Here is a 24,297-nt window from a genome sequence, read left to right as displayed (position 1 = left end):
TGACTACATCCCTGGGAGCACCGGTGGGAGGTGTGTATGGGCCCAAGAATATTCCTGTTGGAGCTTGATGGCCATTTGCATTACATTTATCATATTTTGTTGTTGTTAGTGATACATCTCACAATTCCTGGTTAACCATAAGGACCAAAAAAGGAAGCAGAAGGTTGTGGTTATCGATGCAGGTACTTTTGTTTGAAGGAGTTCAGATATGATTGTTTGGTGAGGTAGTGAAATGGGTATGCCTTGCGAGGCGACGTGAATGTTTCTGAGGTGGTTTAGTAAGAGGTTCCAAGAATCTATAGCTGTCTGACAGTGAAGCAGAATGTGACTGGATGTTTCGGGATTAGAACTGCATTGAGGGCATAGGTTGGAGTTGGTGAGATGGATGCGATGAAGAATGTTGAGGGTTGGTAAACCCTCATTAATTGCTTTCCATAAGAAAAGTTATACTTTTGGGGGACATGGGAGTGCCCAAAGGAAGTTGGATGGTGGAAGGGGGTTTTGGTGAGTTTGCGCAGAAGCGCTAATGAGGCAGTTGTATCCTGAAGCAGTAGTATATTGTCCGCTTTTTGTAAAAGGCCATATGATCCTATCGGGTTGATTATTCTGTGGGATGTGGATGTTGATGATTCGTTGAATTATGGGGTGAGGTAGTATGTGTAGTGGATTTGTATTTATGGTATCATCGGAGTGTGGTAAGATCAAACCTCACCAGCCACAAGTAATGAATGAGTATTAAGTTCAATTTTGATATAAACTTAAACTAATTGATAGTGTATTAACGGCTCAACTTGCCAGGGAAATGAACCGAACAAAAGTGGGTCGGGTTAGTAGTGCTGCAAGTTCAGAAGCATATGCATTTTACGTCGTTTCTCTTTGTTTTTTCTCTTTAAACATGCTAATGCTGACTACAAACAGACCTTTCCATGATAAAAAGAGAATAAAACGGATGTGCATCTTCAAACTCATATAGAACCAACCAACAGAAAGCATTAACGCCGCAAATTTTAATGCACCAATTGCAGTACAATAGAGTTGCAATTCACTAGTTATTCCAGACGCTCTCCAAATCTGAAAAAATCCAGAGGTTATTTGTATTCCTCGGAAACCACCACCCACATCATCATTCAGTATTTCTTGGCCCACGATTGGACAAACCACTTGAGCGATGGGTCTAATATGAGTAGGATCGCTTAGCCATGCTTCATAATTTGAAAAGCGGGCACCATGGAAATACATGGCACTCATCCAAAGAAACATGATAGAGAGTTGACCGAAATGGGCACTAAATACTTTTCGGGAGATCTCCTCCAAATCACTGGTATGGCTATTGAAATCGTGAGCATCGGCATGTAGGTTCCAGATCCAAGTGATAGTATCATGGCCTTTAGCTATTGTTCTTGAAAAATGACCTGATCTGGGCCATTCCTCGAAAGAAGTTTTTACGGGATCTCGATCCACCAAAATTTGAACTTCTGGTTTTGGCGAACGAATTTCACGGGATCTCGATCCACCAAAATTTAAACTTATGGTTCTGGCGAACGAATAATCATTGAGTCCTCCTCTTCCCGGACAACACATACAAAGAAACCTGCCAACAGTCAAGTAATTAGTGAACTTCTGAAATCTATTTAGAACTACTTCCGTTCCTTCCTATCTCTCAGCTATATATTTTGTTTAGTTATTTACTAAAGCAATTATGATATGAAAATCGATCTGGGGCAAGTGTTTAGATCTATTATGACATAGCCATGAAGCGCTCAACGGACCTTTATAACATCTGTAAATTCTTTCCCGACTTCGACTTGACACCAGAATAGATAAAGTTTTCCAAAAAAACCTGCTCATGGAGAAATACCTCCTGGGGATAAGAGACATGGGGCTAAAAAGAGGACCAAAAGTGATCTTTCGTGTATAATCCTGCATAATCTCGAATGTTATCAGTTCTGATACGTAGACCAAATGATACAATGCAAGCAAAAGTTCCTAGATTCATGGAGATATAGAACATCATATAAGTTATCATGCTTGCATGTCCATCATTTGAGTCAACAATAATTTCAATAATTACATACCCAATTTGGCCTATGGATGGATATGCAAGCATACGCTTCACTTGTTTGAGTAATAGCAATGAGATTCCCCAATATCATACTAAGAATAGCTATGGTTTTCAGAAGAAGATGTCCTTCCTTTGATGAGAAATAAAAAGGACTATCGAAAATTCGAGTGGCTGAAGCCGAAACAGCTACTTTCAAAGTAACAGAAAGAAAAGCAACAACTGGAGTGGGAGAATCAAAGTCGAAAAGAGGATTCCTCACTTCTTTCTCTCATGCAAAACCGTGCATGAAATTTCCAGAAAGAAAAGCAACAACTGGAGTGGGAGAATCAAAGTCGAAAAGAGGATTCCTCACTTTTTTCTCTCATGCAAAACCGTGCATGAAATTTCCATCTCGCACTGCTCTTAAGTGATAAAAGAAAGAATAACTTATCTTCTTTCTTTTTTGACTACGCTTACCTTCCTTGCGTATGTACAAGACCTCGCGCATGCAAAGACCGAATCCATTCGATTTCTAAAAAGGATTACGCAAAGACCGAATCCATTCGATTTCTAAAAAGGATTACGCAAAGACCGAATCCATTCGATTTCTAAAAAGGATTACTAAATCTTAACTTATCGAGGAATCCTTCATCAACGATTGTGAATGACTGACTTTTTCAATCTTTTTGACCTTGGTTCCATAGGAGCAAGTCAGAAAGATTGAAAAATAGAACCATATGAGTTGAATCGTTCTCAATAGCCATGAGATGATCATCTTAGTGTGATCACAGCTAAATCAAAATTAAAATTAAATATTGACGGTTCAAATTCCGTTACTTACATTGTAACACACACTGTGATGTTATTTATGGTATCAAAGTAGTTTATGAATTTCATCTAAGACGATGTTACTCATTCACTGGGGATTACAGATAAAAAATACACACTGCTTCTCCAGCAACATGCTAAGTGACAAAAACAGGTTTTAAAAAATGACATGAAAGAGAATAAGCTACTCGTATACAAGGAAAAGGAACCCGCGAAACATTCAATACAAGAAAAATAACAATTACGAAGATAAGAACCCCAATAAACAAATTCGGCAAATATTTCAATATAGTAACCGATCTTCAGTATATTTCAATATGGTAACCCCAATAAACAGACGAGACTTACTTGTCCTAGATCACTCACATTCAGGACTGTAACCCTCCATATTTGCAATCTGCCACTGCATATACAAGAATACATTAATGGGCTTCAATCATCTCCTCCCTCCCTCCCTCTCCCCAGCCACAAGCTTTTCTTTTTTGAGTTTTTTACAAACAAGCAATGTCTCAAGAAGACCCCTTAAATGCATACTGTATTATATCACCATGGACTTTAAGTATTTATAGAAACTCTCTCACATCACAAGGTTGAACTAACCACCAATGCTATCAGTTATGGTCATGATCAACCTCTCCCGGCATTACCATGTCGCTGATTTCTGAAGTAGCTAAGAAGCGCTTGTGCCTGTTATTTTCCACGAAAAAAAATCTCAATTTTAGGATTTTGAAACAGTGGCTAAACAACACAATCTATCGGTAAAGGGAGAACACACTTTATCTCAAGAGCTTGTTTTTTGAGCATATAGCAGGACTTGTCCTAGGATAGCCTCTACGAGGAGAAGATTTACTTAATTTTTTTACACAATTTAAGCACAAATATCATGATTTTAGTATCATGATGATCATAGCCACAGAATATTCACTCAAATATGCACAGGTGCATTCCAGTGCATAGTAAAGTTGGTTCCTAATCCATTATCGACTGGGTAAAAGGCCTCAGCATATAGTGACACAGGATGATCTGAATAAATGGAGATGATAAATATGATTAAATATGAACAGTAAACACTAGCCACTAGGTAGCAAAGCTCTATAATACAAGGAAGTTAAAGCTTTGTATGCCATTATATTTACTGTTAAACATGAGGTTTTGAAAATTGAAACACTATTCTCTTTTACAAAGAACAAGAGTAGCCTGCTCCTGTTGTCTATATGCCGAACTATGAGCCTGTGTCATCTATGGGCCAAGTAGTAGCCTATTTAAGCAAGGTTTTCAAGAAAACCATCCTTGCAGAGTTGCAAATAAACTAACCATGAATTCAATTTTCATTAGCTATGAAAGCTGATTTCTCCTGAGCAAAAACCATATGAACAGATTGAAACAACTAATTTGCGGTTCCCACAAGAAACTTTCCGTAGATGATAAATCCCGCAAAAATTCAATTGTAATGGTGTACTGGAAGCCACAGAGTGGTTTAATTCCTGTAAAGATACTATGTTCGGTGTGGTTTCTTAAATAGTATTTACGTAAAATTTCATCATGTGATTACGGCATGGGCTTACAGACTACAATTCACGCAGAGATGTACCCCATTATGGTGCTAGGATGCAAAAGATTACTCAATAACTTGATGAAACTCGAATATAACAATACAGGTTTCAAAATAGTTGGTCGAGACAGTTTGGGAGTTTAAGCCATGGGAGGTTAAACATCAGATATGCATAAGCATACAGGAATATCGAAATGTATGCCGTCAATGATGTAAGCAACAAATTCTGGTCTCAAGCTCAACGCAATGGTGAGCCACATGCTTTTACCTTAAAACACCTTGAAGTTTTCACGTGTGTCTGTGCAGAATTGGAGTAGCTAAAGTGTTAAGCAGTGTACCTTTTCTTTCGCTCGGGGTGTGCCTGACTGTGATAGAGCAACCAATGGTGGGACAGCTCCTTCTTGAAGAACCATGCTACAGAATCTATTGCTATTTGTGCAAAGTTGTAGCAAGGCTGCGGCTGCATTCTCCTTTCCCCTCGCAGAACCTAGTTCAACAACCTCAACAAGAACGGGAATCCCTCCTCCCAGACCAATCACACTCCTTCCCTCAGGTATTGTTGCAAGGTTTGCCAAAACAGCAACTGCTTTATCAACCATCCCAGCAGCTGGGTCCATTAGTTCAACAAGATACTTGACTGCACCTGCTTGAACAATTCGAGCCTTGTTTTCGTGGAAAATAGACAAATTGAACAACGCTGTTGCAGCATCTTTTTTCCCTCGAGGAGTCCCATTTCCTAACAACTCCACCAGAGGCCTGATTGCTCCAGATTGACCGATCCTAATCTTGTTTTCCTCAACAACAGAGAGACTGAAAAGAGTTGCCGCTGAGTTCTCCTTTGCCTCTGCGCTGCCAGTCTCGAGAACATAAATGAGGGGTCCAATGGCATCAGCATTTGCAATTGCAGATTTATTGTTATCATTAATTGACAAGTTGAGAAGTGCAGTTACAGCATCCTCTTGAATTTTTGAATCTACTGATCGAAGAAGACTGACTAACAAGCTTATTGCCCCACAGTTTGCAATTACAATCCTATTATCCATGTTGTGCTTCGCAAGAAGACGTAGCTCTGATGTTGCAGCTCTCTGTAAATCAACTGAAGTACTCTTCAGATCCTCGACCAATGCCCTAACTTGGGACTCAAGGCCAGTAAGATCAGCTCTTGTATCAATAGTAGAGAGAGATGAAGTCATCCTTGGGGAAAACCTTTCGGTTGGCCGGCGCCAGATGGTTTGGCTTCTAGACCGAGCCTCCGCAAATCGAGATGTTAACTCCGGCTCTACATGTGGGGCCGTGGAAGCTGGAGCAAGAGAACCTGACATAACTTCACCAGAAGCATCACTGCTATAGCGAGCAAGATCACTAGACACCCGTGAGCCCTCATTAGCTCCCTCATGAGTTCCTTCGCAATAACCTCTATCTGAAACTACGCTGGAAACTGAGGCACTTCGACTATGACTCTTAAACTGTTTGTTAGCCCCATTGGCATCAGAAAATGCCATTCTAGATGACACTGAAGTGTGCCCACCGGAACCAATATTTCTATCTTCTGAATTGGTTTCCCTCTCCCCAGAGCTTCCTAACGACGTTCTACCAACATCCAACTCGAAACCATTTACGTTTCTGCTACTCATGTTACCATCCGAGGCTGAACGGGGATGTGATGGAGAAGCTCTCTCTCGGAGGGCTCCATTAGATGAGAACAAACTCTTATATGGTGAACCAGTGGACCTGATTGACTCAGGTGACCTTGGATAGCTGGTTCTAGTGGATGCATGCGGGGGAAGCACATTTGAGTCTCTGAGACTGGATTCTGTTCGAGCAAGAAGGGCTGCAGGCTGGTTTAAGCTAACAGACTTTACAGGATCAGGAAGTTTGACGTTATTTGACTCACACCAGTTTGCAATTAGTGCCTTCACAGTGTAATTAGGAATTAGATTTGTGTGCGCCAGAGATTGGCGGGTTTTAGGGCAAACTGTGAGACCAAGATCAAGCCACTTCCTGATGAAAATCCGTTCATAAGTTTGTCCTGATGCAACTATCACTGGATCTGTCATCAACTCCAATGAGATAGGACAACAAAAGTCAGCAGGTATCGGGACTGCAGCATTACTCTGAGATTGTTTTATCTTAACAAGGAGGTCATGCATGTGGGTGACAAGAGCAATCATATTTCCGATATGCTCAGACTCTCCATCCTTTTCAACTAGCTCGGCCTGCAGCTTCACCTTTTCAAGGGCCACAGCCTCCATTAGCAGTTCTTGGTTTGATTTTAAGCTCAGGGCATCTGCAATCTTGACCAGGTTCTCGGACCTGGGGAGAGAATTCTCCAGTAAATCTCTTATAGCATCTTTAATAACATTTGATGTATGCTCGTAACCAATTTCTTGAATTTTTTGCATACAAAGCTGCAGTAAATCATGTTCAAACGTGAATGCCAGAAAACATATTATTTTTTAAGGCAGCTTACACTGCATTCATTTGAAACATCAGTAAGAAATAGCAGCATATGGATCCAACAGAAACACACAAAGCTGTATGGTGGTTAATAACTTATAGACTCTTGATCACCACATTTTGAGTAACTGAAAATTTTCAGCTAATTTGAAAAACCAAACAAATTTTGATGAAAAAATATATACTCTTTTCACAGTATATATAACTGAGACCAAAATAAGTATTACCTCAATTGATGCTGATGTCAAATCGGCAGGCAATAATTGTTCCAATGCGTTCACCCTTCGGAGAACCTCCAGACAAGAAGCACGAGTAGTTGTTAATTGTGATTCGATCTGATTAACCTGGAGAAATAATCAAATGATGTCAGTTTGGTTAGCGAAAGAAGATCTTGATGAAGATACTCAGGTGGGAAGAATCAAAGAATCAGGCAAAAACAAACATATTAGATCAAAATGTGGGCACCAGTGCTGGTTGATCCACCTCTAAATGATGGCACAAAGTTACTGACAGATGAATGCTAAGATTTCTTCAAGTTCCCAAATTTAAATAGACAAGTCATTCTGGAATTGCGCAACAAATCTATCATACCAAAATAATGTATATACATAATTGGGTCTACATCTATCGAAAAATGAACAGTATAAAGTACACTACAAGCATCGCCCGTTTGTAAAAACTATGGTAAAATTTGTACGTGCAGAGTCGAAATTGTTTCCCTGCCAATATTTTTCAATAAGGACTCGTTGAATCTCACTGTATATTCAATCACAGGGGTAATCCTGTTAGTCACTGCACAAGATTGAAAAGGGAAAAAACCCATAATTTATGACATGCCAAGAATCCCGACCATGGTATCCTTATTGTTACCTCACCACAAATCTCTTTCTGCACTAACATATGCTGATTACATATTTTATAAAAGATTTCAATAACTTCCAGCTCCTAATACAAGTATGACAAACTTGCATATATCAATTCAGTAATACCAATTAACTCAAAAATCTCCATATATATGAAACCCTGGTGGAAAAGTACCACTTTCTTAACATTTTGCTTATTACAGGTAGCTTCTATGAGAATAATCAAATACAAAAAAAGCGGTTCATCTAGTCTTTGTCTGTAAGCAAGAAGCTTGAGGGAAAAGCTAGCTAATCCTGGATTACGAGCACTAAAGAATTTCATTCGTTAAGAATACCAACAATACATGACTTCTTGAATCGAACTTCAACACAGAGACAGCAGGTACGATTTCAAATACAAACCCTTACATTTAATAGTAACTACTAAATTTGTATGCTTACTTAGTTCAAATTAAGATTTCCAGAGAGCTGTAATACTCAACTCTTCTGACCATACAAAACCAATTTACTAATATAGCAATCTAAGCAGAGTCCCGGTACACTTTACTGACCCTTTAGATATTCAAGACTTTTACTTGTCATAATCACCCCTTTATTAGCAATAACTACTTTATATTAATGGAGAACCAAGAGAAAGAAAGTAACAACGAACGACTTGGCACCATTAACCGTGACTACAAACAATAAAACTAAGACAGGTAGGAAACAGACAAGGGTTATATCTATTTTGTGTTAATGCAGTAATCCAAGCTTATACTGCACCATGATATGTTGTTGCTCCATCCTTTATTTCTGGGTAAATTTTATGGGAAAACATGATGTGAAATGCCTCAGTAAATCAATAGAGTTTGAAATATGATTCCCACACCGGTCATGCTACATCAATCTACAATACCCAAGTGTATCACAAGTTGTTATATTTATTGTGATGCTTGAAGTTGAATCAGCATTAAAAATTAAGCATTGGCTAAAAAATATAATACGTTCTCACTAACTTATGAGTTATCTCCTAATGACTATCCTGCAGTTGGAAACCTGGACAAAAAAATATAGTAAGTAGAAAATCCAACTGATTATATGCATCCCTAGGACCCTAGCTTTCTCAAAGGTGTGTGGTCATAACAGCAGTATTTCACCCTTTATATACTCACGTACTTGTCACCTATCAAGATACATGATTAGCAACACAATATGAAGTCTCTGGTGAATAAGCTAAATGCCAGTAAGTAGTTCAGACAGCAACATCATAACTATGTGAAAGTCAGCAAGGTGACTTCCAGGAAAAGAAAAACAGCAATGCAAATGCAACCAGATCTCATATCACCAAACTCTCTCAGATGCTTAGCCGCGGCAACCAGTAGAGCTTGGGAAGTAATTTGTGTAATAACAGCATGATTTTGGGTGCAAATTATGTAACGTACAAAATAAACTTTACTCGTCATCGGATGCCAGCTATCGAAAAGCTCCCTGGATTCGTTAATAAGCTCATCCAGCATTTTTAATGAACTATTTAGCTGTTCATCTGAAGCTATCTGTGAATCAACAATTAAATCAAGTATCGGCTTCAAAAGCTTCACTATCTCATTTATCTTTATGTAATATTTTTGAACTGGTTCAGATTTGATGTTGTCTGAAGAAGATAAGTTGTTAAATTGAGAGAGGTTGTTCAGCAGATCCTTTAACAATGATATCTCCATTACACCTGTGTCAACAGAAAATACAAAGGAAGCTTCTTAGCAAAAGCAAAAAACAAACCAATTAAAATTCTCCTAAACATCAGCAGCAACCAATAATTTAGAAAAATCACAATCTGACACGTGAAGTCAGATTAGTAATCTACATGGCCTAACATGTTTAAGTGTTCAGCCAAGAGGTATTTGGGTGGATCAGAGCATCAATTCTCCGACATTTTCTTCCACAAAGAAGTTAGTGAAGGGCCTGAGAAGCACTAGCCTGCTCAGAGCCTAACAACAGAGCCATTATGAACTCGCCGTCAGACAATGGGATTACTACATCCCGCTCTGAGTTGCTGACCACATGCGACACTAGGCAACCTTAATTCAGCTTTTACATAGATTTTCAGTTTGGCCAACATGAGAAAATAAAGTTGTTCTAATTTAAGTTAAGATACAGCATTCTTCTAGTTTTGGTACACAAGCAAACTGGGCAATACTACGTTGGATTGCGTGGTGCTATTTGTATAAATGTTATACTGCCTATCTTCATGTAAATAATGAATAACATTCAGATAATTCACCTTGGTGGAAGGAAAAGCAGGTTCCTATATATCTTCGCTTCGATTCCTATGCTATCCACCACCAGCATTTCCACAACAATTTACACACCTAAAATACCTTAAGAAAGTTAAATATGATGAGGTAAGTCTGTTGAAGAAGCAAAACTATCAACACGCACCAAGAAATTCCAGAGCAAATAGTTTTTGCGTGTGCATCCTATTTCTTCCCTAATGATGCTGCAGGTAATAAAAGCATTACACTTTAACGAAAGCTTCCACCTTTCCCCCTTTCCTAACATAAGTGTATCCCATATTAGATCAAATGTATTATCGCCTCTTGTGGCCCATCAAATTTCAGAGAAACCCCTACAGAATCCCATCAACAGAAAGTACAGAAAGTATGGGTTTTACGAACTGTTCTAAGAATTTAGAATTCCAAGTACATAAAGTACCAAGTAACAACAATTTTATACAAGTCTGACAGGCCTGAAGCCTTTACACTAAAACAACACTATCCTCTATTTCATTTCAAAATATTCAGGATCTCTTTAATATTCTTCATAGAGAATGTTTCAATACTTTTCAAAGGGATCTATCTGGGGTTATTATGTGTTACAACCATGAAGTATGGAAGCGCTTCAATCAACATATAACTTTGACTTTTAAAACGAACTAATCAATACACTAGTAAATGAGTATAGCTGAGCAAGAGCATTCAAAGAGTTGACCTATTGATGCTTTGCACCACATAAATTGAAGAATTGTGAAAAGAGAAGAAAACTAAGAAAAGAATCGGATTACTAGAACAAAACTCCTTCACCGCACTACTAAAATTGATAAGTGCACTCTCTATTCAACTATACTTCTCATACTATTTCTTATCAGACAATTTCCCTGGTAGACCTTTAAGTTCAAAAGTTAGGTATCCATTTTCCCTGATAGGAACGAAAACGTATATTATTGTCAGTTAAAAGAAGACCTTACATATTTAGTAGCAGCAGTTACCGATAACTAATATAATTACCCCAACATGGATTGAAAGAAAACAAACATATATATTCAAATGAAGAATTAAACTCTAGAAAGCATAAACAATACGCAAAATTCATGAAAGCATGAACTAGTAAAAGAAAAGGAAAAATCAAATAGGTTCAGATCGAAAAACAATGTACCTTTTTCCAGCATAACTAAGTTTCAGACCCCAAATCAAACTTCATCAGAGAATTCCTTTGCAAACACAGAACAAGGAAATGAAAACCCTAGAAAGAAGAAAGAGAAAAAGGTTTCCAATGGGATCAAACTCCTATTGAAATTCGAAGAATCATTTCTAAAAATTAACATCAGTAATTGAAGAAACCAGAATTTCTCTTCCCATCTCTTCTTTTTACAAACCCTAGACCCGATCAATCAAAACGAATCTCGTGGAGCTTTTGATTCAATGAAATTTGATGGAAATTGAATAACAGGAGAGAAATTGGTCAAATGACTCAAACCCCAGTCCTTGTATGAAAGAGAGGAGATATGAAAAATCATTTCTCTGCTTATTTTCTTTCTTTTTCGTAATATCTCTTTTCTTCTGATTTCTCTGTCTTGGAGAATTACTTACGCTAACCCCTATGATCTTCTAATCTAGCGGCTAAATTGGCCATCCACGTCAGCTAGGGGAACCTCCTAAGTCCTATGATATTATTAGGTTAAGTCTTATAGTGTGCTAATCTAGCAGCTAGATTAGCGGTCCACGTCAGTTAGGACTACCTCCTAAATCTTATGGGAGTGCTAATCTAGCAGCTAGATTAGCAGTCCACGTCAGCCTAGCGATGAACCATTCAGCGCACAACGATGAATGGTTCAGCGCTTTAAATCTTAGCCGTCAGATTAAAAGATATATCGTCCAGCGCTGAACCATACAGCGAAAAGGTGTTTTTTTTGCGCTGAATCATTCAGCGAAACTATCTAGCATGCTAGTTCACATGCTAGCAACTGGTAGGAGAGAGAACTAGTGTTAACTTTTTTGCCACACTTTTTTTTAATTGCAACACTTAAGTGCTAATCTAGCACCTCCAATCTAGCCCACAAGATTTAGTCTAATGTAGCAGCTAGATTAGCAGTCCACGTCATCGGGGACCACTGTCCAGCGTTGTTTGGTACAGCGTTTTAAATTTCAGCCGTCAGATCAAATTTTGTGATTTTTGTGATTTTTGTGAGCGCTGAACCATTCAGCGTTGGGACCACTTTTTGAGCGTTGAACCATTCAGCGCTTTAAATTTCAGCCATCATATCAAATTTTATGATTTTTGTGATCCGTGTGATTTTTGTGATTTTTGTGAGCGCTGAACCATTCAGCGTTGGGACCACGTCAGTTAGGACTACCTCCTAAGTCTTATGGGAGTGCTAATCTAGCAGCTAGATTAGCAGTCCACGTCAGCCTAGCGATGAACCATTCAGCGCACAACGATGAATGGTTCAGCGCTTTAAATCTTAGCCGTCAGATTAAAAGATATATCATCCAGCGCTGAACCATACAGCGAAAAGGTGTTTTTTTTGCGCTGAATCATTCAGCGAAACTATCTAGCATGCTAGTTCACATGCTAGCAACTGGTAGGAGAGAGAACTAGTGTTAACTTTTTTGCCACACTTTTTTTTAATTGCAACACTTAAGTGCTAATCTAGCACCTCCAATCTAGCCCACAAGACTTAGTCTAATGTAGCAGCTAGATTAGCAGTCCACGTCATCGGGGACCACTGTCCAGCGTTGTTTGGTACAGCGTTTTAAATTTCAGCCGTCAAATCAAATTTTGTGATTTTTGTGATTTTTGTGAGCGCTGAACCATTCAGCGTTGGGACCACTTTTTGAGCGTTGAACCATTCAGCGCTTTAAATTTCAGCCATCATATCAAATTTTATGATTTTTGTGATCCGTGTGATTTTTGTGATTTTTGTGAGCGCTGAACCATTCAGCGTTGGGACCACTTTTTGAGAGTTGAATCATTCAGCGTTTCAATCTCGCTGCTAGTTGAAATGCGAGTACTTGCTAGGAGAGAGAAGTAGACAAAAGTAGTGTTAACTTTTTTCCCACACTTTTTTCTTGATTTGCAACACTTTTTGGCCAATCTAGCAGCTCAATCTAGCCCATAGGAGTTAGCCTTATAAGGTCCAAACACCAATGAAAGAAACGACTAGGATGTACATGGTAACAGGTAACCGGTAAAACCTATCTGAACCGAACCAAACCAAATAACTAAAAGGGAAAATTAGGCTAAGGCTCGACCCATGGGTAAACCATAATATGAGGCCCTTAATTAAAAGAAGTTTAAATCTAGGCCCCGAGTTATTAAAAGACATCCATGCCCTTTTATATATTGTCAAGCCCCAAATTAAATAAAATTTAAATTTAAGCCAAAATTATTAAATCTAGGCCCAAAATCATTAAAGTATAGTGTGAATGTGTAAACAGAAGTTACACATGCATATGGCAAATGTTTCTAGAAGTTACACACATTTATGCCATGTGTAATTCAAAGTTACACATCAAAAAAATAGACATCAAAAAGAACGCATACAAAAAATACATGTATTCATTTACAATAATTTCTTAGCATGTGTAACTAGAAGTTACACACGCTTCTGTCTATTGTAATTGAGAGTTACATATGCATCTATCTAGTGTAACTGAGAGTTACACATGCATTTGATTTGTGTATTCAGCGTCAACTCCAATTCCAGCGAGACCATTATCACATTTAAGCAATCAACTTTTATGAAGTTATCTGAAACCTGAAATATAACAACAAGCAATCAATTTTTATAAGATTAAAATGAACAGTACATACAACAATATATATTCAGTTTCACCTACACGAAATCAAATTATATCATAAGGAGATGTGAAATCAAGTAATTAAAAACCAGAGCTTAAGAAACAACTTTGCTGCAAGAATTCAAATTTTTTGCAAACTCAAAACAAGTGCTCATCAAACACACCAAAGTATAAGCATATGCAACAGATACACATCCACATCACAACTACACATTCAATTAGCATGTGTAACTAGCAGTTACACATCCATAAAGCTTATGTAACTGTCATGCATAATTTTTTGGTTACAAGGTTTGTTCATTTTAGCATGTGTAATTAGAAGATACTCATGCATTTGTCTAGTGTAATTCAGAGTTCCACATGCATCCTACTAAGCATATAACATGTGTAACTAGAAGTTACACATGCATCCTACTTGTGTAATATGAATAAATGCGCAGTCTAGACATAGAATTTGAAACTAAAAACAACAAGAGAGGGATCTAAAAAGGTGTACCAGCAAGCAAAGAAATGGCGTCTTCCCTGTCCCGTTTTCACCAAGCATAACTACAATCTGAGGATCAGCAAACTCTCCCTCCATGATATGAAGATCAAATTTTCCTATCTGCAATACGAAGTTAACGTCGAAAGATGAGGTCAATTCATGAACTATCGCATCCTTGACAAGGTGGTTAAACAATAAAGACTTCAAACACATATGTGAACGGGAAAATAAACAGCCTAATTAGAAGCTTCACCAATACTTTTCTCATACATTAAGACAACTGAAAATCCTAATGATTCAGCTAACCCAGATTCTTCAATTATGTCTTTAGTTAATGATATTTCATAGTTAAATAAGCATTTATAGGTATAATAACAGCTAAATCTCCTTCGTTTAAATCAAATATGGATTTTACTGAAATCGAATCTTAACTGTAGTATAAACTGAAATCAAATAATTACCTATGACGATTGTCACCACCACTTTCTAGCAAACAATCATCATGCATATAACATAGACTTTATATGTATCCAATTAGCATGTGTATCTATATGTTACACATCTAATTAGCATGTGTAACTAGTAGCTACACATCTAATTAGCATGTGTATATATAAGTTACACATCTAATTAGGACATATAACTAGTATCTACAAGTCCATTTATCTTGCCAAGTTATAACACTCTGCAAATATGATCAAATCATGAACTGTACAATGAACACATAATGTATGTTGATGTATATAAGAAATCATAGACCTCCTCCTAGAAAGATACATGGCATGACTATGCATTAAGATTCAGATACACCAGATTGGCCTCCAGCAATAAGCACGCAATTCTGTACAGGAACTCCAGCATACTCTGCCCCAGCGCGCAATGTAGTTACCATCTTTTCAGAGCTGAACGGAAACTCAAAGGTATTATATTCCAAGCTCTCTCATATTTCTTTTGTTACGATCTAAAACAAAATAAACAAACTTTTCAGTCGACATTGTATTAAGATCAACACCAATACTAAGCACCGAAGCAACCCTCTTCTGCTATCTTTTGCTTTTGTGCCTAAGCTACTCCCAAAAAAAAATTTAAAAAGAATTTGAGTGCATTGAATAGTTTTTTTCCTTTTCATGGAAGAGTCGAGGGAGGGAGTTTTAGGATAAAGAATTGACCTGCTTTACTCGCTTCTTTAGATAGATCATCATCCAAACCGAATGATGGTCCTTTACTGAGAACAAGTTGGCCATATAGCAACTGCCAACCAATGTTATCTAGTCATTCCAATATGCATGATATACCTTTTCATAAGAACCTGCAATATATAGAACATAAACTTTATATCCCATGATGTGTAACTAGCAGTTACACATCCATATAGCTTGTGTAACTAGTGGTTACAGATCCATATAGCTTGTATAACTACTAGTTACACATCCATATAACTACTAGTTAGCAGAAATCACTAACCATTTCCAATTCTAAACCACCTCCAAGCGCAAGTCCTCCTATAACATCAACTGTTGGCTTTGGGCATCTGCATGGACGAACCACCATGATCAATCAAAGATAAACTAAGATTCAAAATAGAAAATTTGAACTCTTACCACCAGGTAAGGTTTCATACGAAACAACAACTTCGTTAGCTGGAGTCTGATCTTACTTCGTCAGTGTTCCAATAATAAACCCAAGCCGTCAAAAAATACAAGGAGAGAGGGAGAGAATATATATGAATACTTGTTGTTGTTTTCTCGGTTCTACCCACATCAACACTTACCAAGAGACTCCAATTAACAAGACACCAACATCTACTGCCAATTCTGCTTAAAATTCACACACAACTAAGCATCAAATGAGAATTAGATACAACTAGTTATTACCCATTACTGGTTATAATTGAGAAATCCAAAAAATATTGGATCAAAAATCACTTCCATACAAAACAATAGCATTTATAATTTCATACTTCATTGTTCAAAAGGAATTATGACATACATAATCACTGAAATGGTACACACAGTACATAAATATGTTAATGAATATTAGTACCCTCTACAACTACTGATAACGATTAGCTCTGTCTTCTCATGAAAATTTGTTCTTTCTTTTAAAATAATTTTCAACTAATGATTCACATCTAGTAAAAACACTGATATTTGTCTCATTTACATCTATCTATAAAGTTTGCTTCATCAAGCTTGTGAGAAATTTTATTATCAGTAGAACGGTATTCAATCAATTTATCTTCTAAAACATCATCATCAACAACAACAACAACAATCTAAACGTATACCTAGATTTAAAACATGTTGATTCAAGAAAAAACGAGAGAAATCTTACTGATTTTTAGATCTTGCTCATACCAAATCTTCAGATGAATTATTATTATAAGATGATTCTTCATTAGTAGTTGTCAAAGCTGAAATAAATGACGACGAATTCAGTTTTGCTGCTGTTGAAGATCTTCTTAATTCCATTATTGAACCTGCACAAAAAGCAAGTAATTAAGGTTAAAACGACATTGAAGATCTTCGATAGATTCAAGAAAAACCAGGGTCTTCTTCTTCTCAGATCTGAATAGAATCAACCAAAACAAAAATCAAAAACCTAATCGAACTAAGAAAAGTAAGAATGATGAAAAGCTAACCTGATGCAGCTTCGAATCAACTGAAACCTAAAATTCCAGATTCAAATTCTTCATAAAACCAGTTAAACCAACGAAAACCTAATCTGATGCAGCTTAGAACTAACTGAAACCTAGATTCACATAAAATCGATTGAATGACTGATCCATATTTGTAGTTTAAATGATGATCAACAATGAAATCTATTTAATCAAATTGATTATTCTTCTTTTTCATCGAACTGAATTCGATAGAGCCGAAAGAGAAAGAGAGAGAAAGAGAATATAGAAATAAAAAGAATCTTCTGATATTCCTCTTGTATTTATAGAAAAGGGTAGTGTTGTCATTCCTAAAAGTCATAATAATTAATTATGGGCCAGATTTGAAGAAAAATTAATTTTTTGGGCCTAGCAGTATCATTTTTTTAAAGTATGGAGTTGATAGTGAAGGATCCATTTTGTGGGGCTTCTATATGTTGAACCCATATAGTAGGGGGGTCCTAGTATTTTTCACTAACTAAAAACCGAACTGAACCATTTTCTAGTGGAAGGATTATAGTAAAAAAAAAAATCAGGTCGTGAGTTATAACCCCAAAGGTATCACTATCTATGTACAAAAAGAAATTGTACAAAAATTATTCCATCACTATCTTGCTTGAGTGTGATAGAATAATTAGAAACTTCCTTTGGTCAGGGGATTCATCTAAGAAGAAATTGTTGACAATAAAATGGGAAGAGATAAATGCTCCATATGCAGAAGGTGGATTAGGTCTGAGAAGTTTAGAAGACATCAACAAGTCACTTCTCATGAAAATGACTTGGAAAATGCAAAATGGTGATGATTAATGGGCAAAAAAAAAATTCAAGCTAAAATTCAAGATAAACATGGTGTATGGATAAACTATTATAAGAAATCTTCTATATGGTCTGGGATTAAATGGGTTCTCGATGATGTTTTTAATAATTCAAGATGGCTTGTAGCTGATGGAGAAAAGATCTCAGTATGGAATCACATATGGATCACAAGTCAGACATTCAAATCCTTATATCGTGACAATGCTTTTATGTTGCAGAATCCTGAGCTCAAGGTGAAGCATCTATTAAGGGGCAGTGAATGGTCTATTCCTTCTGAAATTTCAAGCTTGATAAATGTAAATGATTTAACAGTGGTGGATGGAAAGAATGATAGGAGAATCTGGACATGGTCAAAAACTGGTGATTTTACAGTTTTTACTGCATTGAACTGTATAAGGAAAAAATATCCTGAGTTGCATTGGATAAAGAAGATTTGGAAGAACACAATACATCCTAGTATATCAAGTAATATATGGAAGATAATGAGAGGTGTATGGAATACAGATGAGAATATGAGAAAAAAGAATTTTAATGTAGCATCAAGTTGTTCCTTTTGCAGGCAAGCTGAAGAATTTACTGATCACATACTCTGGTACTGCAATTTTAGTGAAAAAATTTGGCAATGGCTAGGTGGAATGTTTGCTTTCTTTAATCCTATATCCATAGATGAAATCTTTACTCTGGAAAAATCCAAAATCCTAGCAGTAAAAGAAATCTGGAGGTCTGCTGCTTTCATAACTATGAAAGAATTATGCTTTCTTAGAAACAGAGTTGTTTATGATGGAGTGCATCCAAATGCAGAGGAGCTGAAGAAGAGAATCCTGCAATTTACTAAGGAGTGTGAAGTTAGGATGAGGGGGTGTATGTGGAATACAGTGGAGGACTTACTGATTCTTAAAAATTTTGGTATGAAATGCAGGAGGGTGAAGAGGTATAAAATACAGGAATGTTTCTTTTTCCTTCCCCATTGGAAATCAAATATTATTGTGTTGTGATGGAGCTGCAAGAAATAACCCTGGAGAGGCAGGATATGGTTTTGTAGGCAAAGATAATACATGTACAGTTTTGATTGTTGTTGCAGGAGGAATGGGAATTGCTACCAATTTCATGGCAGAGGTGTTTTCTGTAATAAATGCATGTGAATGGGCAATAAGTGAGGGATTCTTCCAGTTATGCATTAGGACTGATTCTATGTCAGTTCTCAATTCTTTTGCAGCCAGAAAAGTACCATGGTATGTGCAAACTAGGTGGAATATAATAGTGGAAACTCTTACTAGTTATACTTTTATACACAGTTATAAGAAGATTAACTTCTCTGCTGATAGCATGGCAAAGATGGGGGCTACTTTACCTAGAGGTGAAAAGAGATTTTTCTTGTGTAGGCCTTCTTTTATGTTACATATGGAAAATCCTAATACTACATACTATAGGTTTGGGTGAGTTGTGGGTTAAAATGCTTGCATGTAAGTATTTCAACCATGAGAGATTGCTTTTCTCTTGTTTTGAAATTTTTTTGTAAACCTTTTTGAAATCAATAAAATTTTATTATTAAGCAAACAAAAAAAAATCTATGTATAAAAACTCCAACAAAAAAAATTATCCACAAAATCCCCATTTGATTTAATCTGTCAAAAATATCCCATTTAATTAGGCAGAAAAATGATGAAACCAAATTTGGTTCAACATAAAATTTGCATTTCACCAACACAACTTCAACGAAGAAACCAAATGCACCAAATTGAATAAACTAGGAAAAATTTATATGATGGTTTCAACATAAGCGTATAGTTTCACCATTAAACTTTTGTTTCATGATAAAAAAGTAGGCAAAAATTAGCAAATTTGGTTTCATCAAAACTTACTGTTTTCACCAACACAAAAAATGGTTTCAATATTGTAGTTTTTGTAAAATTTGATGAAACCAAATCTGGTTTCATCTTTTTTCTGACATTTCACCAACAGAAAAATTGGTTTCAACGTTGTTTAGTATTTGTAAAAATTGATGAAACCAAATTTGGTTTTATCAGCATCTCACCAACACAAAACCCTAGTTTTGACAATGATGATGTATCATTATTTTTTGATGTGGATTTTCGACGATGATGATCTTGAGGTTTTGGTGATGTTGGTAGAGGATAGAAGGAGAAGGAGAAGGCATTGTTGGTAGGGGATCTGGACATATATATAATGAGTTTACCTGACCATTCCTTATAAGATATGAAGGTCGTAAAATTGGATGCGGAGATGATGGAGGTGGTTTAGAAATGAGATTTGATTGTATTGGAGTCGGAGAATGTGGAGGTGGTACTAGGTGCTGGGAAAGGAGGATGAAAAGGACGCAGATTTGGCATTGGTGGAGGATCAGAAAATGATAGTGGGTACGGTGGTGTGAGGAAGGAGGAGGAGGTGTTGCTGGTGTTGATAGATAACAAAGAAAAGGAGGCTATGTATTGTTGGTCAATCATAAAATGAAGATTGAATTTAACGAAATAGAAAAAAAAAATACATATGGGTAGTGTTGTTACTTTTTAGAAATGAAATGGATGTAATTTACTTACTTTAAAATATTTGCGATTTTTTGTATCAATTTTGTTCCATATAGAGTTTTTATAGATCTCAACTTATGGTTGGAGTTTTTGTCTATTATATTTGGTCACCTTGGTGTTTTATCACTTGTCATGAAATTTAAAACCGAAAGTAGTGGTTTTAGTTTTGGTTTTTGCTCAAAACTGAACTGAAAACCAGTGGAAAAACCAATTATATTAGCTATAGATTTAATCTCCAAATATAATCTACACAATCCTTTTTAGTTATATATTCTCTCTAACCCAAGCTACTCAACACCAGGGAAGAAGCCAGGACGTACGTGTTGTGGGGTCAAAATGATTTTTTTTCGACAATCATAAAAAGTCAATGCTTATCAATCGAACACAGACGGCGCATCCAAGTTACTTGTTAGAGCACTGCTCGGTCGAACTAGCAAGTGTTGCTATCTCAAGCTTGTTTGTCAAGTTTAGTTGCCAGAACTATAAGTCTTGATTTCTAGTCTACTTATAGCTAAGTCTCAGATTAGGATAGAAAGTGTAGTTGAGCATTAGAATTCACGGTGTTCATCGATTGAAGACGAATAACTACTAAGGGGAGCTTGTGGAACTTCATGAATAAAAGGTATGTGGAGACTTGAACTCATATATCACTCAAAAGTCTATCTACTCTATCTCCTATTTGAGACAAAAGTCAAATAGATATATAGACTTCAAATATGCACATTTGATATTTCGAGCTGAGTTTAACTCACTTACATATTTCTCGAAATATGTGTTTGTAAGCTTTCGCTTTAACCAAGTTCATCTTATATTCTTGACGAAAGTCAAAATACGATCATGTGAAAATCGCCTTGTAACATCTTACATGATTTGTGTGAGACAGTCATTTGATGTAGACTCGGAATGTTTTGTATTGATCATTCGATCACTTGAAAATTGCTTTGAAGCTAATAGTTTATGTGAGACAGCTATTGTCGTCTTCCGAGAATGTTTCAATGATTGAAATGGAGTTTAGAACAATTGGATATAAGCATAGTATGAGTACTTGCATATATGCAATCCAAGACCGGGAACCATAGTATGCATACCCGTATGCGTACTGGTTGATTTAGTGAAAGTTCGGGAACCTTGTACGCATACTGGCATGAGGTTCAGGTCCGGGAATTTCTATTGAGTTTGGAAGGTATGCGTACCCGTTCGCATATTGGCAAACCCAAACTTAGTCCGGGTACTTAGGTATGCGTACATGTATGCATACCTGAGTAGGTTAAGTTCTAAAATCGATTTGTTCATGAACTAATACATTTATATAATAAGGAATGCAATCTTTTTCAAACCGTAGCTATAATGTTCATGACTTGATTCGAGTGAATCAAAGTCGATTTTTCTTCAATTGTGTCTTGTATACTTCTATGAGAATATAAACAATTGAACAACTCTAGAACTAGTTTCATGTGAGTCATTTGAACTAGTTATGGTTAATATGAATGAGGTTGATATGAAAGTGTTCATATGGCTAACTTCGGTTAACTATTATTGAGCCAACAAAGGTGTACACATTTAGGTACGGTTACTCTTATCTAAATGAAGTCACTTTTCATTTGTTTGTAACAAGCTAAGTTCGATATAACGGTTGAAATATATTAGCTTGAGTCTAATCAGGTTTTTATCTAACGGTAATGCTTTGTTACCAAGGTAGCATTGATTGCAAACCCTAATTTGAAGACTATATAAAGGAGAACTATAGCAACTGGGAAACCTAATCCCCACACCTCCTGTGTGATTCTAGTTGCGATTAGAGTCGATTCTCCTTTAACCTTAGGTTTTTCACGAAACCCTGTAGGTTAACGACTTGAAGACTTCATTGGGATTGTGAAGCCAGAACCAACTATTTTCTCTGTAGTTGCGTGTTTTGATCTTGCTGTTTTCTATCGTGATTGAGTACTATCTTCTCTAATATTTACTCAAGATTTAATCTCCGATAAGCAAGATAAAAAGTAGTCACAAACATCTTCGTCTCATCGTTTGTGATTCCACAATATCTTGTTTCGCTACCATATGATTAAGATTATTGTGAGATGATTGATATTTCTAGGCTGTTCTTCGGGAATATAAGTCCGGTATATCAATTGGTTCATGTTCACCTTGATTTATCAAAAGACGGAACAAAACCCATAGGTTTATCTGTGAGAGACAAATTTATCTATTCAATAGACTTTTCTGTGTGAGATAGATTGGTTTATCAAGTCTTCGACTTTGGGTCGTAGCAACTCTTAGTTGTGGGTGAGATCAACTAAGGGAATAAAGTGTGTAGAGTCTTGCTGGGATTCAGAGACGTAAGGAGCGCAACTGTACCTTGATCAGTGTGAGATTGGTTAGGGATCAACTACATTCCAGTCCGATGTTAACTTGGAGTAGGCTAGTGTTTGTAGCGGCTTAATACAGTGTGGTGTTCAAATATGGACTAGGTCCCGGGGGTTTTCTGCATTTGCGGTTTCCTCGTTAACAAAACTTCTGGTGTCTGTGTTATTTCTTTTCCGCATTATATTTGTTTATATAATTGAAATATCACAGGTTATGCGTAAGCTCAATCAATTGTGAATCCAACCTTTGGTTGTTGATTAAATTAATTGACACTTGGATATTAGTGTTTGATATCGTCCAAGTTATTTCTTATATGCAATCGGGCTCGCAAATTCCTATTTGTTTGATTGCGGATTGAATTGAGAAATTGAGATATAACTCTTCGATATACTTTTCTTAAGATTGAGTCTGACTGTCTAGTTGATTCTCTTGAAAGTATATTGGAGTTAGTCCATACAGATTGCTAAGCGAAATATTGGGTGTGTTTGTCAGACCCCCGCTTTTTCATTACTAAATAAAATATTATTATAGCGAATGAGAAACTATCGTTTTTAACTTTAGAATATCATCTTCTCCCGGATAAGTTGACTAAAAAAATAAGATAAAATCCATATTTAAGCTACAGTTTAAGGTAACGTGGAAGCTTGTTGGTATAAAAGCTTACCACTTTCGGGGTAACATCATTAATCTCATTCTGATAACGTCAATCTTGGCGAAGGAATTGTGCACAAGAGGTGACAACAACAACACGGCATACCGGGATAGCTTGAAGATTTCGTAATTCATCCCTTTGATTACATCTATGAATCATCTCGAAATAACACATTTGATACACATACAAGCAACCATATATATAAGTCATCCCCGGTTAACAGATTTGAATTGTTACCATTGGTCTTAGGAGGCAATGGTTGTGACACCTGATGTCTTATACCATTTTCTTATTGCCCATAAGCATTTGTTTACGAAGAAGATGCAACTTCACAAACTATATTTATATTGCCACCACCTAGTTTTTAAGGTGTTGATAAATCAATCGTATACTTTCTTTTGAATATGTATCCATACTTTCATCCGCAACTACAATGAAATGCAAGTACATAAAAACCATGGAAAATATGCGGTTGAACACCCACAATATTAATTTAGCTACGGATCTTCAACAACAGCGATGCTGAGTTGAACACATTCAGAGTCATTGCGACTTGAAATAACGAAGAGTTCAAGGAGAGTTGAAGAAGCCAAGGAAATCAAGACATGATGGATCGAGGAGTTTTCCGAAGCTTTATTTTTGTTATCCATATGTTTTAATAGTTTTGTCACTAAAATTGACAAAAGGGGGAGATATTTAGAGCACTGATCGGTCGAACTCACAAGTGTTTTTATCTCAAGCTTGTTGTCAATTTTAGTTGTCAAAATTGTATCTTACTTTCTAGTCTACAATTAGTTAAGTCTCGGTCTATGATAGAGGTAGTTGAGAAACGAACCAGTCATCATTTGCGTTCTACCGTTTGAAGGCGAAGATCAACCGAAGATTTTGGAGAACTTCATCAACAAAAGGTAAGTGAAAACTGAACCACCTATTTCTCAAGTTATATTCACTTTTCTATCCTTGACACGTTTGTCGCATAACTGAT

General features: G+C 36.6%; 2 protein-coding genes across 4 annotated transcripts; both read right to left on the bottom strand.

The window, feature by feature from the left end:
* Positions 1 to 861: 861 nt before the first annotated feature.
* Positions 862 to 3,257, bottom strand: LOC113362292 (photosystem I P700 chlorophyll a apoprotein A1-like). Its single transcript, XM_026605198.1, has 4 exons — positions 3,236 to 3,257; positions 2,076 to 2,248; positions 1,859 to 1,986; positions 862 to 1,591 (listed from the first exon to the last, which is right to left on the bottom strand). The coding sequence occupies exons 1-4, from the start codon at positions 3,255 to 3,257 to the stop codon at positions 862 to 864; spliced, it is 1,053 nt and encodes a 350-aa protein (XP_026460983.1).
* On the bottom strand, positions 2,925 to 11,552 carry LOC113281699 (U-box domain-containing protein 4-like). 3 transcript variants are annotated; one of them, XM_026530516.1, is made up of 6 exons: positions 11,150 to 11,552; positions 9,999 to 10,095; positions 9,163 to 9,443; positions 7,106 to 7,222; positions 4,760 to 6,829; positions 2,925 to 3,556 (listed from the first exon to the last, which is right to left on the bottom strand). In XM_026530516.1, the coding sequence occupies exons 3-6, from the start codon at positions 9,436 to 9,438 to the stop codon at positions 3,497 to 3,499; spliced, it is 2,523 nt and encodes an 840-aa protein (XP_026386301.1). In that variant the 5' UTR covers positions 9,439 to 9,443; positions 9,999 to 10,095; positions 11,150 to 11,552; the 3' UTR covers positions 2,925 to 3,496. The 3 variants fall into 3 exon arrangements, with proteins under 3 accessions (XP_026386301.1, XP_026386294.1, XP_026386285.1); XM_026530509.1 differs by having other exon boundaries at positions 9,999 to 10,086; XM_026530500.1 differs by lacking the exon at positions 9,999 to 10,095.
* Between the last annotated feature and the right edge of the window lie 12,745 nt (positions 11,553 to 24,297).

Source organism: Papaver somniferum, chromosome 1, assembly GCF_003573695.1.
Source record: "Papaver somniferum cultivar HN1 chromosome 1, ASM357369v1, whole genome shotgun sequence".
NCBI classification, from domain to species: Eukaryota; Viridiplantae; Streptophyta; class Magnoliopsida; order Ranunculales; family Papaveraceae; genus Papaver; species Papaver somniferum.
Note: the sequence above shows the minus strand (reverse complement) of the source record. Positions and strands in the feature narration are given on the sequence as shown.